Source organism: Amblyomma maculatum, chromosome 1, assembly GCF_055883805.1.
Source record: "Amblyomma maculatum isolate TAMU_Amacu chromosome 1, ASM5588380v1, whole genome shotgun sequence".
In the NCBI taxonomy this organism is placed as follows: Eukaryota; Metazoa; Arthropoda; class Arachnida; order Ixodida; family Ixodidae; genus Amblyomma; species Amblyomma maculatum.
Window position 1 is genome coordinate 303,176,752 of NC_139344.1, and position 19,627 is coordinate 303,196,378.

The 19,627-nt window shown below is 48.2% G+C and overlaps 1 protein-coding gene across 1 annotated transcript in view; it reads left to right on the top strand.

Moving 5' to 3' along the window:
- sli (slit guidance ligand) overlaps nt 1–19,627 on the top strand; it is a 793,209-nt gene that overhangs the window by 391,308 nt on the left and 382,274 nt on the right. The window contains exons 9-11 of the mRNA XM_084583167.1: nt 16,821–16,956; nt 18,080–18,151; nt 18,216–18,287. Coding sequence (XP_084439293.1) covers nt 16,821–16,956; nt 18,080–18,151; nt 18,216–18,287 — 280 coding nt within the window. The remainder of the gene's footprint in view (nt 1–16,820; nt 16,957–18,079; nt 18,152–18,215; nt 18,288–19,627) is intronic.

A 19,627-nucleotide genomic window follows, 5' to 3' on the forward strand; every position in this document is an offset into this window, starting at 1 on the left:
CACGACAACGATCTCCCAACATGGCGCCGCTCGTTTTGTGTTTCCTCTGGTTGAAGGAAGGGGGTATATCATGATAGAAAAACTCTATACGCAACTACGTTAACATCATCTTAATGCATATTAAAGGGGATGCTAAGGACTTGAAAAATGGTCTGTTACGTTGTGAGATTCTCTACGGGGCTGCGGCTCCGCTCTCAGAGCAAACAACGCTCCGCTAGCTCAGACCACAGTGGTGGCCCCCAAGAACAACACGAACACCGAGGAACAAAGGGTAAACCGGTTTAATGGTTTTCCCCGGCCGCGCACGCGCGATCAACCAGTTCAGTTCACCTGATGCCAGTCCCTGCTTTTCCGGACGCGTCCGGTCAGCTGGCCCGTCCGGTCCATTCTCTCAGAGGCTGCACACCACCACACACACCACACACGCACTACCTCTCCCCGAAAACCACACCCAGCCAACACATCGCGCTCTTCCCCTGCCACAGCAGTCGAAGGAGAGAGGAGGAAGGAGGCTGTCACGTGATGTAGAGAGGAGAGGCCACACCTCACCCTCGCCGCCGCGTCGTAGCCAGGAGGGGAAGTAGCGACGATATGTTCCTTCCCACAACGTATTTACTAAGGTAATCGGGACAACTTTTGACTGCAACCAAGCAAAAGCAGGTTTTCAGAAAGGGCACTCTACTATCGATAATATCTATACCATCAACCATGTGATAGAAACACGCTCGGAATATAACCAGCCCTTATACATTGATTACGAAAAAGCATTTGACTCAGTAGAAATCTCGGCAGTCATAAAGGCATTGCGAAATCAGAGTGTACACGAGCCGTATGTGAAAGTACCGGAAGATATCTATAGTGGCTGCACAGCAACTATAGTTCTGCATAAAGAAAGTAACAAAATTCTCATAAAGAAAGGTGTTAGGCAAGGAGACACAATCTCCCCAGTACTATTCACAGCTTGTTTAGAGGAAGTATTAAGAGACTTGGAATGGGATCAGTTAGGGATAAGGGTAGATGGAGAATACCTCAGTAATCTGCGATTTTGCTGATGACATTGCCTTGTTAAGTAACTCGGGGGATGAGCTACAAAAAATGATTGATGACCTAGACAGAAAAAGTAGACAGGTAGGCTTAAAAATCAATATGCAGAAGACTAATGTAATGTTCAACAGCCTCGGGAAGGAACAGCAGTTTACGTTAGGTAGCGAAGCACTGGAAGTAATTGGCGAATATGTCTGCTTAGGACAGGTAGTAACCGCAGATCCGGACCATGAAAAGGAAATAACAAGAAGAATAAGATTGGGATGGAGCGCATTTGGCAAGCACTCGCAGATTATGACTAGCAGCTTACCGGTATTGCTCAAGAGGAAAGTATACAACAGTTGCATCTTACCTGTACTCACCTGTGCGGCTGAAACGTGGAGGCTAACGAAGAGGGTTCTACTTAAGTTGAAGTCAACGCAGAGGACTATGGAACGAAAAATGGTAGAGGTAACCTTAAGAGATAGGAAGCGTGCAGAGCGGGTCAGAGAAATTATTGCAGTTATTGACATCTTAGTGGAAATCAAGAAGAAATGGTGATAGGCAAGGCATATGTGCATAGAGAGGATAAACGATGGTCGTTTAAGGTAACAAATTGGATTCCAAGTGAAAGAAAGAGTAGCAGGGGGCGGCAGAAAGTTAAGAAGTTCGCAGGGGTCAAGTGAATGCAGCTAGCACAGGACCGGGTTAACTGTAGGAGTATGGGCCCTTCAGTGGGCGTAGTCAAGCTGCTGATATGGCAGCACTTTTGCATAAGGTCTTTGAGCGCAGGTGGCTATAGCGGATAGAAATGCGCTTCGACCTCCTAGGGACGATCTCAGCCGTCCGTAGGCTCGCATATTGTAGCGTCGCAACGACGCCTTCTGGACGTAAACGACATAGCTCGAGGTAGCACGTACCCACAGAATAAAGTGGAGCACGGGGAAAAATCTGTCATGACGCGAACACTAAACGTGTGAAGCTGAACATCCGGGTGACCCACACGCATCGATTGCAGGGCGCGCCGCGAAACGAAATTTTGTTCGTTCGATTGCTCCGTTTTCTTTTGGGGGCACAAACTGACAAAACATAAGGAAGTGTGTATGTTTGTGCCGGGCCAATGCGTTCTTGGCGTTTGTCTCTGTTTTTATATTCGTTTACCTTCCTTTTAGACTTTTTAGTGCAAGCAAAGCAGCACTTGGTTGAACATTTCAAGAAATTTGCGAGCTCCGGTATAAACACACAAGGAATCAGAAAAACTTACGTACGCAGGACAAGTGCGCACTGACAACTATGCTATATTCATGACATGGTTACCTTTAAAACAGTCCACGCGCATCCCCTGATAAAAGAAATCTCGCAATTTCATTGCACAGCCAGTGTCACATCCCCACACACGTAACGCTTCTTTATTAGCTCTATCTCCTGACTTGTTAGCATAATTGACTATGTGTTTACGCACTTCCCCGGCTTCCCATATCTGAAACGCTTCTTTTATTTCTTTTCTTTCTTTGAACGGCCTATTATGGTGGTTCCTTAAAATTCTGGATTGCATATGTGTTTGGTACAATGGGGTGCAAGGTTTCCAGGGTTAATGATTTGGCATTACAGTGTTCCTTTAACCTCGTTTTCAAACACCTGCCGGTTTGGCCTATATATAACTCATTCCACACGACAAGGGAATATTGTACAGAATGCAAATCACATTCACTGAATTATTTTTTTTGTGCACAGTTTCGCATGGGGCGTTGACTCTGTCTTTTCGATGTTTACTCAGTTTAACCGCGCCGTGGTGGTGCAGTGCATAAGCGCTCGACTACTGTGCCCAAGGATGCCGGATTGAATACCGGCCGCGGTGGCCGCTTTTCGATGGAGGAGAAAAGAAAGGCGCCCGTGTGGTGTGCGATGTCAGTGCACATTGAAGAACCCCAAGTAGGCGAAATTTCCGGAGCCCTCCACTACGGCGTCTCTCATAGCTTGAGTCGCTTTGGGACGTTAAACCCCACACACCAAACCAACCTTTGCTCTTTTTATGACACAGGCTCATTAACTTTTTCGGAGCAGTGAACACGAGCTGAACACCATACCTACTAGCTACTTTTTTTAAACCATGGGATACACTGTACATAAGGAATGACGACCATATTACTAGCTTGCCCTAAATTCCTTTTCCGCATCCTTTTGCTGTCACTCATGTTCTGTAGATGCTTTTGTGCAACTGAAGTTAAAAGTACCTTAACGTATCCACTCTTCCTTAGCCTATGAACGTGCCTAGTGAGGCTACGCTCTACTTGATGAAAATATGATTTCTTAATGCATTGCGATAAACTAATTAATGCTAGACTATTTTTCATTATTTTAGCAATGATAGCTTACGTTTTTCTCTAATTTTGTCCGGTACATCCAACACGCGTGCTTCTCCCTAATCTCTATGTATAAGAATCTAATCACCGAATCCCTTGCAAGCGCTCGAAAGGCGTCTAGAATACTGTGCACAGCCAGGCAATTTGCTTTCACAACAGCGAAGCAAAGCAAGAAGTCATCTACAAATCTAAATTCCTCCAGTAAATCAAATTGTGCCAACCTTGCTTTCAAGGCCCGACTCCCTTTTGCCATATAAATATCAGAAATGGCCGGTGCAATGCAAGATCCTATGCTAATACCACTCTTGTATGTACCATTTGGAGCCGAAATTTTTGCAACCAATGAACTAAGGTATTTTCCAGCAATTTTAGGAAACCTGAGACGCTAATACAGCACTCGTTCTGGAACCTCACTGCACCAAACTGATCAATACATTCTTCCACGGCGGTTAAAGCTGCTGCGACCGGATTACTAATGTAGATATCTTTAACGTCAACAGACACACAGGTAACCGGGGGCCTACTTTAAAGAATGCAATGACGTTCTCGGACCCTTGAATCTTAAACAAACAGGTTACCCAGTTGCAATCTTGCGAGATGCTCTTGTAAAAAAGCATTCAACACCTCACTGCCAAGTGTCCCTGTAATCAATAAGGGTCCATTCTTTTCCTTGTGAGTCAAGCTTAGCTGTTTACATTCCTTGACTTGTTTCGCGAGTTGTCCAAGGTCTAGACTGGCACAAAGGTCGGCCTATGCGAGATGTAGAGGGCGGAAGGAAAATACGGCCGGCTTTAACCAAGTGCTCACGCCCGGGATTGTGAAACGCACATCATAGTTCTTGTCTGCCGTGAAGATGATGACGATAACGCCATACCTACTGCGACGACATCGACGCTTCTAAACGGAGACCGTGCCGCCCCGATCAAGTGCCGTCGCTTGTGTAACGCCAACATCGAAGGCCTTGAAACGAGGGCATCGCATGAGGTATCGCCCATTTCCGGCATGGACAAGCTCACGTGCTGGCCACGAACTTTATCGAAGAATACTGGCATCTCAACAAGGGCACGAAGATTACTTTCCTCGGTGGCCTAGTGGACATCCGGAACGTCTTCGCCCTCCCCGAAAACCCCGACGATGATGCACCTAACCAAGGCTACCAGCTCACGTTCGACCTCAATCCAGCGGTACCCCGAGCGTAGCAAGACCAGATACGCATCATTCTTCAAAGCAACAGCGAATCCTTTTCGTCAGCATCGAAAGTGCGTCAAACTAGACTGACCAATCATCGCATTGTCACGGACGAACACACCCAACTTCTGCGGTAAAGCCCCTACCGTGTATCCATCCATGGTCAAGTTAATAAGGTAAATGCTTCGCGAAGACATAACCCAGCCATCGAAGAGTCCCTGGGCGGTGCCAGTTCTAGTGAAAAAGAGTTTTTGCTTTGATTACGGCCGCTTGAATAGTGTAACGAAGAAGGATATCTACCCGTTCCTCCTCATCGATGATACACTGGATCGGCTTTACAACGCTAAGTATTTTTTGTCTATAGACCAACACCGTGTTTACAAACAAAGTGGCCGCTCGCGGCGCCGCAGCCGACTGGGGGTGAAAAATAGGGTTAGCGTCCATAGGAATACATGGAATCGAAATATTCCAAAGCAGTTTTCTCATTTCACAGGACACCTGTGATATCGTTATTCGGTACAAAGCAACTATGGACATCCTAGAACAGATCATCAAAATATGAAATCTCATTACCGAGGCGAAGTATTAAAATACCGCGAAACATGTTGGGGTGCGAGTTGGGAGGGCAACCCCTAGAAATACATGTAAACACAACTTACCGGAACATTTTTCTCATTTCGCAGAGCATCAGAAGTGGTGGCCGGTCGTTAAATGTTGACCAGCGCTTTGAAGAAGTGTGTGATAAAGTACGGTGCGTCATTACGGAGTCAGTCTACTTTTAAAACTCCCCGAATAACCTGTGTTAGGAATCCAGACACCGCCAAAAGGCAAGCTGGGTGTACCGAATCGCGCAGTTTTGCTTAGACTGATATGCTGCCGCATATTGTAAATAAGCTTGATAATACTGTCGCTCCACTGATACGCCCTAGACAGAATTACATTTAAACATCAGTTGTCAAACGCCATACGACAATATGAACCGAACGAGATTCGCGCATTGCAGCAGACGACAACGCAGCTGGCGATACCCACCGCGGCCGCCTCCAGCTCCGGAGGGTCTGCTAGCGACAGCGCCGGTGGTGCATGGTCGCTTGCAACTGTGGGCTGTCAGTTTACCTTGTTATGAACGGTCCCGCAAGTCGTCAGATTTGCATTACTTGCAAGAGAATGTAGTGTGTCATGCAACTTGACGTCGGGGCGTCGTACAAGACGTTCACCACAAAATGGGAAGGGTTCAACGCTGCTGAACCGAGCAAAATGGTGCGGTAAGGTGTGTTTACATGTATTTCTATGGGTCGCCCTCTCAACTCGCATCCCCACACGTTTCGCGGTGTTTTAAAGATACTTCGACTCGGTAATGAGATTTCACACTTCCACGATCTATTCCAGCTAGGCGTTCATGGTTGCTCTGTACCGAATAATGACATCACGGATCACCTGTGAAATTAGAAAACTGTTTTGGAATATTTCGCTTCCATGTATTCCTATGGGCGCTAAGCCTATTTTTCACCCCTAGTCGGCCCACGCTGCGATAGAAGCGCCACCGCATCGTGCTTACGTCACAGGTCGGTGTTGGTCTATGGACCTAAAGAGCGGGCACTGGCAAATTGAGGTCGATGAAAGAGACCGCGACAAGATGGCGTTCATAGCACCAAGCAGCCTCTGCTGCGCACCAGCCACGTTCTAGCGAGCAATCTGTGCTGGCTGGCTTGAATTGGCGTACTTAGACGACGTCGTTGTTGTGTCTTCCAGCTTTGAAGACCACCTGAAAGGCTTCGCACAGTGCTCGACGCAATCAAGTCATCGGGGCTAACATCGAAACCAGAAAAAATACCATTTCGCCTAAGAGGAACTGCGGCTTCTAGGTGACATCGTTAGCAAGGATGATGTTCGTCCAGACCCAGAGAAAACAGCTTCTATCGCACAGTTTCCACCGCCCGCCAACAAGAAACTTGTGCGCAGATTCTTTGGGCTGTGCGCTTATTGTCGACAATTTGTCAGAAACGATTTGTTCATCGCCGAACCATTGACGCAGCTTACAGCAGAAGCCTTCGACAAAATTAAGCGCCGCCTACAGTCCCATCCTGCCCTGGGCCACTTTGATGAAAACGCCGTGACCGAAATTTGCACCGAAGAAAGCAGTGTGTTTTTGTTGCGCATGACAGGAGGAAGAGCGCATGACAGGAGGAAGTCATCGCGTACGCTATCAGGTCCCTCTCAAAAGCCGAAGCAAATTACTCGACGACCGAGAAGGAGTGCCTCGAGGTCATGTTGGTCACTTCAAAGTTTCGCCCGTACCTATACGGTCGACCGTCCGTGGTGATAAGCGACCACCACGCGCTCTGCTGGCTCGCCAACTTGAAAGTCCCCTCAGGTCATCTTGCACGGTGGAGCTTACGCCTCCTAGCATTTGAATCACGGTGGTCTACAAGTCTTGCCGCAAGTATTCCGACACAGACTGCTTGCCACAGGCCCCTTTTGACGTGCCCCCTAAGGACGATTACGAAGATGCCTTCTTAGGACCGGTAAGCAGCAGCAGTGCTCACGACCTTGAGAGACCTAGCGTACTGCCTAGAATGCGAGACCACTTCTCCCCTGACTGTGTTCAGGCGTCCGTTGTCGTACTTCGCGTTGCGCAACATAGTGACGAACTTCGCACCCAACTGGACCACATGCCTCCATATCGTGCCGAAGGAACTACGAAAGGAAATTTTGCAGGCTTTCCACGATGAGCCGACAGCAGGACATCTAGAAATGGCACGCACGATGCATCCAGTCCAAGAGAAGTATTATTGACCCCGGTTACTTGCCGACGTTGCACATTACATGAAAACATGCCCTGAGTGTCAGCCACGCAAGACGCCTCTAATTAGACCTGCTGGGCTACTGAACCTTATACGACCCCCGACCAAACCGTTTCAGCAAATTGGAATGGATTTCCTTCGCCCCTTTCCGACTTGATCTACAGGTAACAAGTGGGTCACCGTGACCACCGATTATCTTACTCGTTATGCTCAAGCAACACTGCCTAATGGTACCGCAGGAGAGGTAGCCAAGTTTTTCGTCGAGCGCATACTCTTTCGACATGGTGGTGGTGGTGGTGGTGGTTATTTATTGTATATACAAAAGGAAAGAAAAGATGTTTGCCAGCCCCGGTATCTGCTGTCTGATATCTGAAGCACCTGAACTGGGGCGGCGGAAATAAAGGGATAGCGAGGAAAAAGTAGAGGAAATCAAAGAGGTGAGCGATAGGGAGACAGAAAAGGGTAGGTAAAAATAAAAGAAATATATACACTATAGTACAGTATACAGTTGTTTGCTTGAGGCCCACCCGCAAATGTCTTAGATCACTGAGCACTCGGCACATCGGGCGGGCCTCCGCAATAGCTCTGCGTCCAGGCAACTGTTCACAACGCACGCACTGGCACACTACAAAACACTGACGGCTGTCATGGGCGATCGGCCGTTATTGTGGGAAATAGCACACGCAGAGCGTCAGTCACAGCGCGCACTATCTGGCGAGGTGAAATAGGCGGATCATCAAGCCCGCCTGTTCGATATACTCACACAGGCTCACGTGTGCTCGCTCGCTGACGCGCACTGCCCGGCGGCCACAGGAGCACAGCTACACTGTCCGGGATTACCCCCTGCGCTCTGTAAGCCGCCAGCAACTCACGTCGTGGTTCGGCTGGCGCGGCGCAGTGCAGTAGAAGATGTTCGATAGTTTCTACCGCGCCACAGCCGTCACACACGTCACTGGTGGCAAGTCCGTGGCGCATCCGTCGTTCTCCAGGCCACACACATCCAATGCGTGCACGGAGGATCATTGCGCGTTGCAGCCGAGTCAGCGAGCGGCCGCTGACACTGAATGCGCTCACCTCTTGCGATGCGTGGGTCGGGGTGATGCGTCCTGAGGTGATCGTCGATTACCGCACGCACGTCCTCCAAAGCGAGTTGCTCGTCGCTAGGAGGGAGTTCATGTGCTGCGGTCGCGAGCTCGTCGGCACGTTCGTTTCCCTCTATGCCGCAGTGCCCGGGGATCCACTGTGCCCATATACCGCAGCCGCGCTCCACCAAGCGCTTGAGACGCGCGCGAATCTGACACAGCAGCGGCGTTCCCCGGCCGGTGGTTCGAAGGCGGCTGAGTGCAGCGCGGGAGTCGCATAGCACGGCACACCTGGGTGGCGGCGGAGTCAGTTCAAGCAGTAGATCCAGGCCTAGGCGTAGGCCCAGCAGCTACGCCGTGGTGGAAGAACCCAGGAATGACAGGTGCAGCTGTCTGTGCAGTTGCAGGGCGGGGATGGTAGCCGCCGCCGCTAGCGAGCAACTATCTCTGGCCACGGAGCCGTCGGTGTAAACGAGGAGGTGGTGTGGGAGTTCCTCGCAGATGACGGCTCTGGTCAGCTGCTGCACTGCACAGAGCGGTGTGGTGCGTTTCCCCGCGATTCCGACAACTCTCGCTGAACCTCCGTAGCAGCGGGCCAGGGCGAGAAGAGGTTGTAGGGGGGCGTTGCATTGGTGAGCTGCTCGTACTCGAGCAGCGCCGCTCCCATGCGCGAGTGGCGATGATGTCGCAACCGAGGTGATAGCGGGCCGCCGTCCTCTGCGCGCTGTAGGTGATCGATGTGTCGGAGCGCCCGCCGCGTGACCTGAAGTTGTAAAGGCCACGCACTTGCCTCGGCCAAAGTAGCTTCGCATTGGGAGTTCTGAGGAAGGCCGAGGCAAATGCGGAGCGCCTTGCGATGTTCGACCTCCAGCCTCTTCCAGCATGGTTTACGGTGCCCCCGAAGTGGTAATCACGAACAGGAAAACAGCATGTAAAGCGAAACTCACTCAAGCCTTCTTGAAGTTGAGCCAGACAAACCACCAAAGGACGATCGCCTACCACACGAATACGAACGGACTGAAGGAACGTCTGAATAAAACTATAGCTGACGTGCTCGCCATTTACGCCAACGCCAGACACAAGACCTGGGATCTTGCTCTACGTTATCTTCGCATATAGCACGGTCATCCAGGAGACTACCAGAGCAACCCCGTTCAAGCTTGTGCACAGCAGGGAGCGCACGACAACGCTTGACGCGATGCTACCGCACGTGACAGAAGAAAACAACCTCGACGTCGCCGCCTACCTGCAGCGTGCAGAGGATGGCCGATGACTCGCACGGCTGCCTAATAAAGACCAGCAGCGCACCGACACCCCGCTATATAGTTTACGACGACTCCGCGCAAAGTAAAAGCCAGAAGACCAAGTGTGGGTATGGACGCCAATTCGGCGTTGAAGTGAAAAGGTACTAGGCCGATACTAATACAAAGTTCTTCGGCGCATAGGACAACTTGACTAAGAAGTCATCTCCAACGGCATCCTAACGGCGAAGAAATCGTTCTCAGTTTTGTAAGCATTGAGACGTTTAAAGCGGGAGTAATGACGCGAACGATCGACTTTATCACCAGCGCAAGGATAGATTCTTTTCATCTTCCTTCGCCGGCTTTGAACTGAGCGATTGACGACCGCCACCGATTGTTTACTTCTTTTATGCCGTTTAAGGGGGGAGTAATGACGCGAAAGATTGGCCTTATCACCAGCGCAAGGATCGATTCTTTTGATCTTTCTTCGCCGGCTTTGAATTGAGCGATTGACGACCGCCACCGATTGCTTACTTCTTTTATGTGTTTAAGGGGGGAGTAATGACGCGAACGATCGGCCTTATAACCTGCGCAAGGATCGCATCTTTTGATCTTTCGTCGCCGGCTTTGATTTCAGCGATTGACGACCGCCACCGATTGCTTACTTTGATGCCGTTTAAGAGGGGAGTTATGAAGCGAACGATCGACCTTATCACCAGCAGGGGGATCGATTCTTTTGATCTTTCTTCCACGGCTTTGAATTGCGCAATTGACGACCGCTACCGAGTGCTTACTTCTTTTATGCCGTTTAAGGGGGAGTTATGAGGCGAATGATAGACCTTATCACCAGCACAAGGATCGATTCTTTTGATCTTAATTCGCCGGCTTTGAATTGAGCGATTGGCTACCGCCACCGATTGCTCACTTCTTTTATGCCGTTTAAGAGGGGAGTAACGACGCTAACGATCGGCCTTATCACCAGCCCAAGGATCGATTCTTTTGATCTTTCTTCGCCGGCTTTGAATGGAGCGATTGATGACCGCCACCGATTGCTTACTTTTATGCTGTTTAAGGTGGGAGCAATGACGCGAACGATCGCCCTTATCACCAGCGCAAGGATCGATTTTTTTTATCTTTCTTCGCTGGCTTTGAATTGAGCGATTGAGGACCGCCACCGATTGCTCACTTCTTTTATGCCGTTTAAGAGGGAGTAATGACGCGAACGATCGGCCTTATCACCAGGGCAAGGATCGATTATTTTGATCTTTCTTCGCCGGCTTTAAATGGAGCGATTGACGACCGCCACCGATTGCTTACTTTTATGCTGTTTAAGGTATGAGTAATGACGCGAACGATCGGCCTTATCACCAGCGCAAGGATCGATTCTTTTGATCTTTCTTCGCCGGCTTTCAATTGAGCGATTGATGACCGCCAGCGATTGCTTACTTCTTTTATACTGTTTAAGGGGGGAGTAATGACGCGAACGATCGGCCTTATCACCAGCGCAAGGATCGATTCTTTTGATCTTTCTTCGGCGGCTTTGAATTGAGCGATTGACGACCGCCACCGATTGCTTATTTTTAAGCCGTTTAAGGGGGAGTAATGACGCGAACGATCGTTCTTATCACCAGCGCAAGGATCGGTTCTTTTGATCTTTCTTCGCCGGCTTTGAATCGAGCGATTGACAACCGCCACCGATTGCTTACTTCTGTTATGCCGTTTAAGGGGAGGTAATGACGCGAACGATCGGCCTTATCACCTGCGCAAGGATCGAATCTTTTGATCTTTCTTCTACGGCTTTGAATTGAGCGATTGACGACCGCCACCGATTGCTTACCTCTTTTATGCCATTTAAGGGGGGAGTAATGACACGAACGATCGGGCTTATCACCAGCGCAAGGATCGATTCTTTTGATTTTTTTTTGCCGGTTTTGAATGGAGTGATTGACGACCGCCACCGATTGCTTACTTTTATGCCGTTTAAGGTGGGAGTAATGACGCGAACGATCGGCCTTATCACCAGCGCAAGGATCGATTCTTTTGATCTTTCTTCGCCGGCTTTGAATGGAGCGATTGACGACCGCCACCGATTGTTTATTTTTAAGCCGTTTAAGGTGGAGTAATGACGCGAACGATCGTTCTTATCACCAGCGCAAGGATCGGTTCTTTTGATCTTTCTTCGCCGGCTTTGAATCGAGCGATTGACAACCGTCACCGATTGCTTACTTCTTTTATGCCGTTTAAGGGGGGGGGGTAATGACGCGAACGATCTGCCTTATCACCTGCGCAAGGATCGAATCTTTTGATCTTTCTTCCACGGCTTTGAATTGCGCAATTGACGACCGCTACCGAGTGCTTACTTCTTTTATGCCGTTTAAGGGGGAGTTATGAGGCGAATGATAGACCTTATCACCAGCACAAGGATCGATTCTTTTGATCTTAATTCGCCGGCTTTGAATTGAGCGGTTGACGACCGCCACCGATTGCTCACTTCTTTTATGCCATTTAAGGGAGGAGTAATGACGCGAACGATCGGCCTTATCACCAGAGCAAGGATCGATTGTTTTGATCTTTCGTCGCCGGCTTTGAATTGAGCAATTGACGACCGCCACCGAGTGCTTACTTCTTTTATGCCGTATAAGGGGGGAGTAATGAGGCGAACGATCGGCCTTATCACCAGCGCAAGGATCGATTCTTTTATTCTTTCTTCGCCGGCTTTGAATTGAGCTATGGACGACCGCCACTGATTGCTTTCATCTTTTATGCCGTTTAAGGGGGGAGTAATGACGCGAACGATCGTTCTTATCACCAGCGCAAGGATCGGTTCTTTTGATCTTTCTTCGCTGGCTTTGAATCGAGCGATTGACAACCGCCACCGATTGCTTACTTCTGTTATGCCGTTTAAGGGGAGGTAATGACGCGAACGATCGGCCTTATCACCTGCGCAAGGATCGAATCTTTTGATCTTTCTTCGCCGGCTTTGAATTGAGCGATTGACGACCGCCACCGATTGCTTACTTCTTTTATGCCGTTTAAGGGGGGAGTAATGACGCGAACGATCGGCCTTATCACCAGCGCAAGCATCGATTCTTTTGATCTTTCTTCGCCGAATTTGAATGGAGCGATTGACGACCGCCACCGATTGCTTACTTCTTTTATGCCGTTTAACGGGGAGTAATGACGTGAACGATCCGCCTTATCACCAGCGCAAGGATCGATTCTTTTGATCTTTCTTTGCCGGCTTTGAATTGAGCGATTGACGACCGCCACCGATTGCTTACTTCTTTTATGCCATTTAAGGGGGGAGTAATGACGTGAACGATCTGCCTTATCACCAGCGCAAGGATCGATTATTTTGATCTTTCTTCGCCGGCTTTGAATTGAGCGATTGACGACCCCCACCGATTGCTTACTTCTTTTATGCCGTTTAAGGGGGGAGTAATGACGCGAACGATCGGCCTTATCACCAGCGCAAGGATCGATTCTTTTGATCTTTCTTCGCCGGCTTTGAATTGAGCAATTGACGACCGCCACCGATTGCTTACTTCTTTTATGCCGTTTAAGGGGGAGTATTGACGCGAACGATCCGCCTTATCACCAGCGCAAGGATCGATTCTTTTGATCTTTCTTCGCCGGCTTTGAATTGAGCGATTGACGACCGCCACCGATTGCTTACTTCTTTTATGCCGTTTAAGGGGGGAGTAATGACGCGAACGATCGGCCTTATCACCAGCGCAAGGATCGATTATTTTGATTTTTCTTCACCGGCTTTGACCTGAGCGATTAACCACCGCCACTGATTGCTTACTTCTTTTATGCCGTTTAAGGGGGGAGTAATGACGTGAACGATCCGCTTATCACCAGCGCAAGGATCGATTATTTTGATCTTTCTTCGCCGGCTTTGAATTGAGCGATTGACGACCGCCACCGATTGCTTACTTTTTTTATGCCGTTTAAGGGGGGAGTAATGACGTGAACGATCCGCCTTATCACCAGCGCAAGGATCGATTCTTTTGATCTTTCTTCGCCGGCTTTGAATTGAGCGATTGGCTACCGCCACCGATTGCTCACTTCTTTTATGCAGTTTAAGGGGGGAGTAATGACGCGAACGATCGGCCTTATCACCAGCGCAAGGATCGATTCTTTTGATCTTTCATCGCCGGCTTTGAATTTAGCGATTGACGACCGCCACCGATTGCTTATTTTTAAGCCGTTTAAGGGGGAGTAATGACGCGAACGATCGTTCTTATCACCAGCGCAAGGATCGATTCTTTTGATTTTTTTTGCCGGCTTTGAATTGAGCGATTGACGACCGCCACCGAGTGCTTACTTCTTTTATGCCGTTTAAGGGGGGAGCAATGAGGCGAACGATCGGCCTTATCACCAGCGCAAGGATCGATTCTTTTGATCTTTCTTCGCCGGCTTTGAATTGAGCGATTGACGACCGCCACCGTTCGCTTACTTCTTTTATGCCGTTTAAGGGGGGAGTAATGACGCGAATGATAGACCTTATCACCAGCACAAGGATCGATTCTTTTGATCTTAATTCGCCGGCTTTGAATTGAGCGGTTGACGAGCGCCACCGATTGCTCACTTCTTTTATGCCATTTAAGGGAGGAGTAATGACGCGAACGATCGGCCTTATCACCAGCGCAAGGATCGATTGTTTTGATCTTTCGTCGCCGGCTTTGAATTGAGTGATTGACGACCGCCACCGAGTGCTTACTTCTTTTATGTCGTTTAAGGGGGGAGTAATGAAGCGAACGATCGGCCTTATCACCTGCGCAAGGATCGAATCTTTTGATGTTTCTTCCACGGCTTTGAATTGAGCGATTGACGACCGCCACCGAGTGCTTACTTCTTTTATGCCGTATAAGGGGGGAGTAATGAGGCGAACGATCGGTCTTATCACCAGCGCAAGGATCGATTCTTTTGTTCTTTCTTCGCCGGCTTTGAATTGACCTATGGACGACCGCCACTGATTGCTTTCATCTTTTATGCCGTTTAAGGGGGGAGTAATGACGCGAACGATCGGCCTTATCACCAGCGCAGGGATCGATTCTTTTGATCTTTCATCGCGGGCTTTGAATGGAGCGATTGACGACCGCCACCGATTGCTTACTTTTATGCCGTTAAGGGGGGAGTAATGACGCGAACGATCGGCCTTATCACCTGCGCAAGGATCGACTCTTTTGATCTTTCTTCGCGGGCTTTGAATTGAGCAATATACGACCGCCACCGAGTGCTTACTTCCTTTATGCCGTATAAGGGGGGAGTAATGACGCGAGCGATCGGCCTTATCACCAGCGCAAGGATCAATTCTTTTGAGCTTTGTTAGCCGGCTTTGACTGAAGCGATTGACGACCGACACCGATTGCTTACTGTTATGCCGTTTAAGGGGGGAGTAATGACGCGAACGATCGGCCTTATCACCAGCGCAAGGATCGATTCTTTTGATCTTTCTTCGCCGGCTTTGAATGGAGTGATTGACGACCGCCACCAATTGCTTACTTCTTTTATGCCGTTTAAGGGGGGAGTAACGACATGAACGATCCGCCTTATCACCAGCGCTAGGATCAATTATTTTGATCTTTCTTCGCCGGCTTTGAATTGAGCGATTGACGACCGCCACCGATTGCTTACTTCTTTTATGCCGTTTAAGGGGGGAGTAATGACGTGAACGATCCGCCTTATCACCAGCGCAAGGATCGATTCTTTTGATCTTTCTTCGCCGGCTTTGAATTGAGCGACTGACGACCGCCACCGATTGCTTACTTCTTTTATGCCGTTTAAGGGGGGAGTAATGACGTGAACGATCCGCCTTATCACCAGCGCAAGGATCGATTATTTTGATCTTTCTTCGCCGGCTTTGAATGGCGCGATTGACGACCGCCACCGATTGCTTACTTCTTTTATGCCGTTTAAGGGGGGAGTAATGACGTGAACGATCCGCCTTATCACCAGCGCAAGGATCGATTCTTTTGATCTTTCTTCGCCGGCTTTGAATTGAGCAATTGACGACCGCCACCGATTGCTTACTTCTTTTATGCCGTTTAAGGGGGGAGTAATGACGCGAGCGATCCGCCTTATCACCAGCGCAAGGATCGATTATTTTGATCTTTCTGCGCCGGCTTTGAATTGAGCGATTGATGACCGCCACCGATTGCTTACTTCTTTTATGCCGTTTAAGGGGGGAGTAATGACGTGAACGATCCGCCTTATCACCAGCGCAAGGATCGATTCTTTTGATCTTTCTGCGCCGGCTTTGAATTGAGCAATTGATGACCGCCACCGATATCTTACTTCTTTTATGCCGTTTAAGGGGGGAGTAATGACGCGAACGATCCGCCTTATCACCAGCGCAAGGATCGATTATTTTGATCTTTCTGCGCCGGCTTTGAATTGAGCGATTGACGACCGCCACCGATTGCTTACTTCTTTTATGCCGTTTAAGGGGGGAGTAATGACGCGAACGATCCGCCTTATCACCAGCGCAAGGATCAATTATTTTGATCTTTCTGCGCCGGCTTTGAATTGAGCGATTGACGACCGCCACCGATTGCTTACTTCTTTTATGCCGTTTAATGGGGGAGTAATGACGCGAACGATCCGCCTTATCACCAGCGCAAGGATCGATTATTTTGATCTTTCTGCGCCGGCTTTGAATTGAGCGATTGACGACCGCCACCGATTGCTTACTTCTTTTATGCCGTTTAAGGGGGGAGTAATGACGTGAACGATCCGCCTTATCACCAGCGCAAGGATCGATTCTTTTGATCTTTCTTCGCCGGCTTTGAATTGAGCGATTGACGACCGCCACCGATTGCTTACTTCTTTTATGCCGTTTAATGGGGGAGTAATGACGCAAACGATCGGCCTTATCACCAGCGCAAGGATCGATTATTTTGATCTTTCTTCAAAGGCGTTATTTTAGTGAATTGCATTTGTAGCCAAAGGCTTTCTACGTGGCAGCGGGATTCGGCGATTTCTTTGAACCTCGATCGTTCGACAATGTTTTCTTCACTGAGAATTTCTGTAACCTTTCAGAACCTTGTGCGTCTCAGAGACGGTGGATATGGGAAGAGGACGACCTTTAAAAGTATGGAGTGTAATGTGCAGGCTCCGGCGGGATGCCTCCGGTGGGCTGCATCGGCACATGTCCGTCCCAGTGCAGCTGCATGGAGGGCGTGGTGGACTGCCGTGACAAGGGGCTCACTGCAGTGCCGGAGCACATACCAGAGTCCACCACCGAGCTGTGAGTGATTCATGTCCAACATATTTCAAAACAGTATTTGTCAGTGCCTAGTTTGAAGCCGCCAAACGTGACTGCTGAGAGGGAGGATGTAGTCAGCGGGCGGACGTTTTTCTGCAACGGCGGTGGCAAGGTCAAGTTGAACAGGTGTAGAGCAATATGTGACCACCTTCCTTACATAATATGCGGCAAACTGGCCTCAAATCTCCTAAAACTCTTCTTTAATTCTAGTAACATCGGGTGTGCCGCAGGGTCTGTTCTGGGCGCCTTCTTTTTTCTTTACATTGCCGATCTACCAACGTCTGTCTTTTTGGTCACAATAATTGTACTGTTTATCTTGTTAATAAGGATACTATTAACGTGCAATTGTTGCAAACTGACCTGGAAACAATCGTTAACACATCATCCTAAATATAACCAAATGCAAAGTGCTGCCTAAAATCTTCCAGTCTATTCTATTAACAATACGGCCTTAGAGCCAGACCTGCCTTACCGATATCTTGACGTTTTTCTCACCCAGAATCCCACCTGGAAAGTTCATGTCAGCCATATTATTGCCAAAGCTGATCGCATGTTGAGATGCCTAAAACAAACCTTTTTTACAGGTTCTTCTTTCCTTAAAATAATGCTATATAAATTTTTGGAGCATAGGAAACTTGAATATGCCTCAGCAATTTCCTCTGTGCTGTTTCGTATTCTTAAAACTACTTATACAATATGTTCTTATTCATTTTTTGTGACTGATGGATATTATAGGTGCTGTTGTGAGCTTCAGTCGCAATCTTGTATACCATACCCTGCACAGCCTTACCCTTTTTTTCCCTATGATTATAGCATCCTCCATAGTTTTGAAACATTATGTAATGTGCTTACACCGGCATTAGGTCCTTACACCTGCTGATCGTGTATAATGGCGCAGAGTATTTTTCTCGCGTTATTTATTATATTAGGTACCCTCTTGTGCATGGTTAATTTCTATGCAAATATTTGTACCGCCCACCCCTCTCTGATGCCCTCTGCATGGACCGAATGAGTTTGAACATAAATAAATAATTAAAAAATGGTGTGGACATGTTTAACACTAAGAGGCTTGCGTTCTTACGGTTTCTGTTGTTTTTACTCGCAGGAGACTGGAGCAGAACCAAATTACGGACATCCCTTCGCAAGCATTTGCGCAACTAAAGTGGATACGACGAATGCAAGTTGACCTTTCAAAGCCCTTGCTGCGAACATTGACCTCACCGAGACTCTCTTCTCCGCAGTGACCTCAGCAGCAACCAGATAACCAAAGTGGCCCCCGACGCTTTCAGGGGACTCAAGTCACTCACGTCACTGTGAGTTTTTGCACTTTCCTGTAGCGAGCTGTTTTCGCTTACCAAATTACAGCTCGGTTTTTATTTTTGCAAAGTCAGATTTGTTTCTTCTTTAGCGTATATGGCTTTTGATTATTGAGCCACTCTTGTGCGCCTGGTTGTCAGCATGTGGTTGGCAAGAAAATGCTAATGATGTAGACAAAAAGCGTTTGCTTCTATGAACCAGGTTTTGAGTCGTCGCGCGTGGCTAAGCGAAATGATCTGCGTGTTGATGGCCCTTTTCTGCGTGATAAGTTATTTAACAGGCCTCTAAGTTGGCGCTGACAAACATGCTTAGCCAGCGAGGAGGCCTTTTATTGTCCTAGTTATTTTCAACCTTGACTAAGTTTAGCTGCTGCTCGGCACCCTGCTATTTATTAGGCGTAGCATGCCATCAATACTCACCCTTTTCGATTAAAACAAAATTTATTAAATTTAATTCGGCCGGTTTTTTATCGGTTTAAACAAGAAAGTCCAAACATGCACCATGCTTAAAAGGGCACTAAAGGAAATTTTGCTTTTAATTGCTGTACGCATTCTGGGAGTTTATTTTGCACTAATTGGAAACAGTTCATAATTACAGGCCTTTCAATTACTACCCGTTGTGGTGTATTCTGGTTGTGACTCGTCGCACCGAACGTTGCGGCATAAAACTAACATAGATGATATGTTCTGAAAAATATGTTGTTTATTCGCGGAAGCTTAAACTACAGAGTGCGCCTTGTAAACTGATGTTGGTTAATTGTCGAACCGGAATTTGAGGTTTCTGTGAGCTCGGGTTCCTTCGGAGTCCAAGCGGGTTCGAGACGAAAAATAAAAACAAATATTGACTTTTCTTGTCAGCCCACTTGATGCTGTTTGTTTTAATGCGTAGCTATGTTCAAACTGAAGAAAATAAAACACAATTTATTTTATGGAGGTGTTTCGACTTGACGCACTATAAAGTATAACAAGTTATCTCGAGAGCTTTACCTTAAAATAAACTAAATAACTCTTGTCCTAGCAGTGGTTTTTAGATCCACTAAAAATGGCTGGAACAGTGCAACAGTGAAGGTAATTTTTCTCCGATAGTCAGGGGGAGGTAATGTGGAGAATTCGCGAGGGTCTTTTTCCCGGTTCCGCTTGTGTCGGCCAACGTATCCGCAAGAACCAGTGACCACTAGTCCACTGCGACCACCACAAGCTTTAGGATCTATGGTTGAGAAATGGCAAGAGAGTGGAGTTGAAAGCAAAATGAATGAGGAGGAAAAATGTTTGGGCGTGTTGGTTCATCGTCACACAAAGCAAAGCGCAAAAACCAGACAAAGGACAAGGTGAGCACG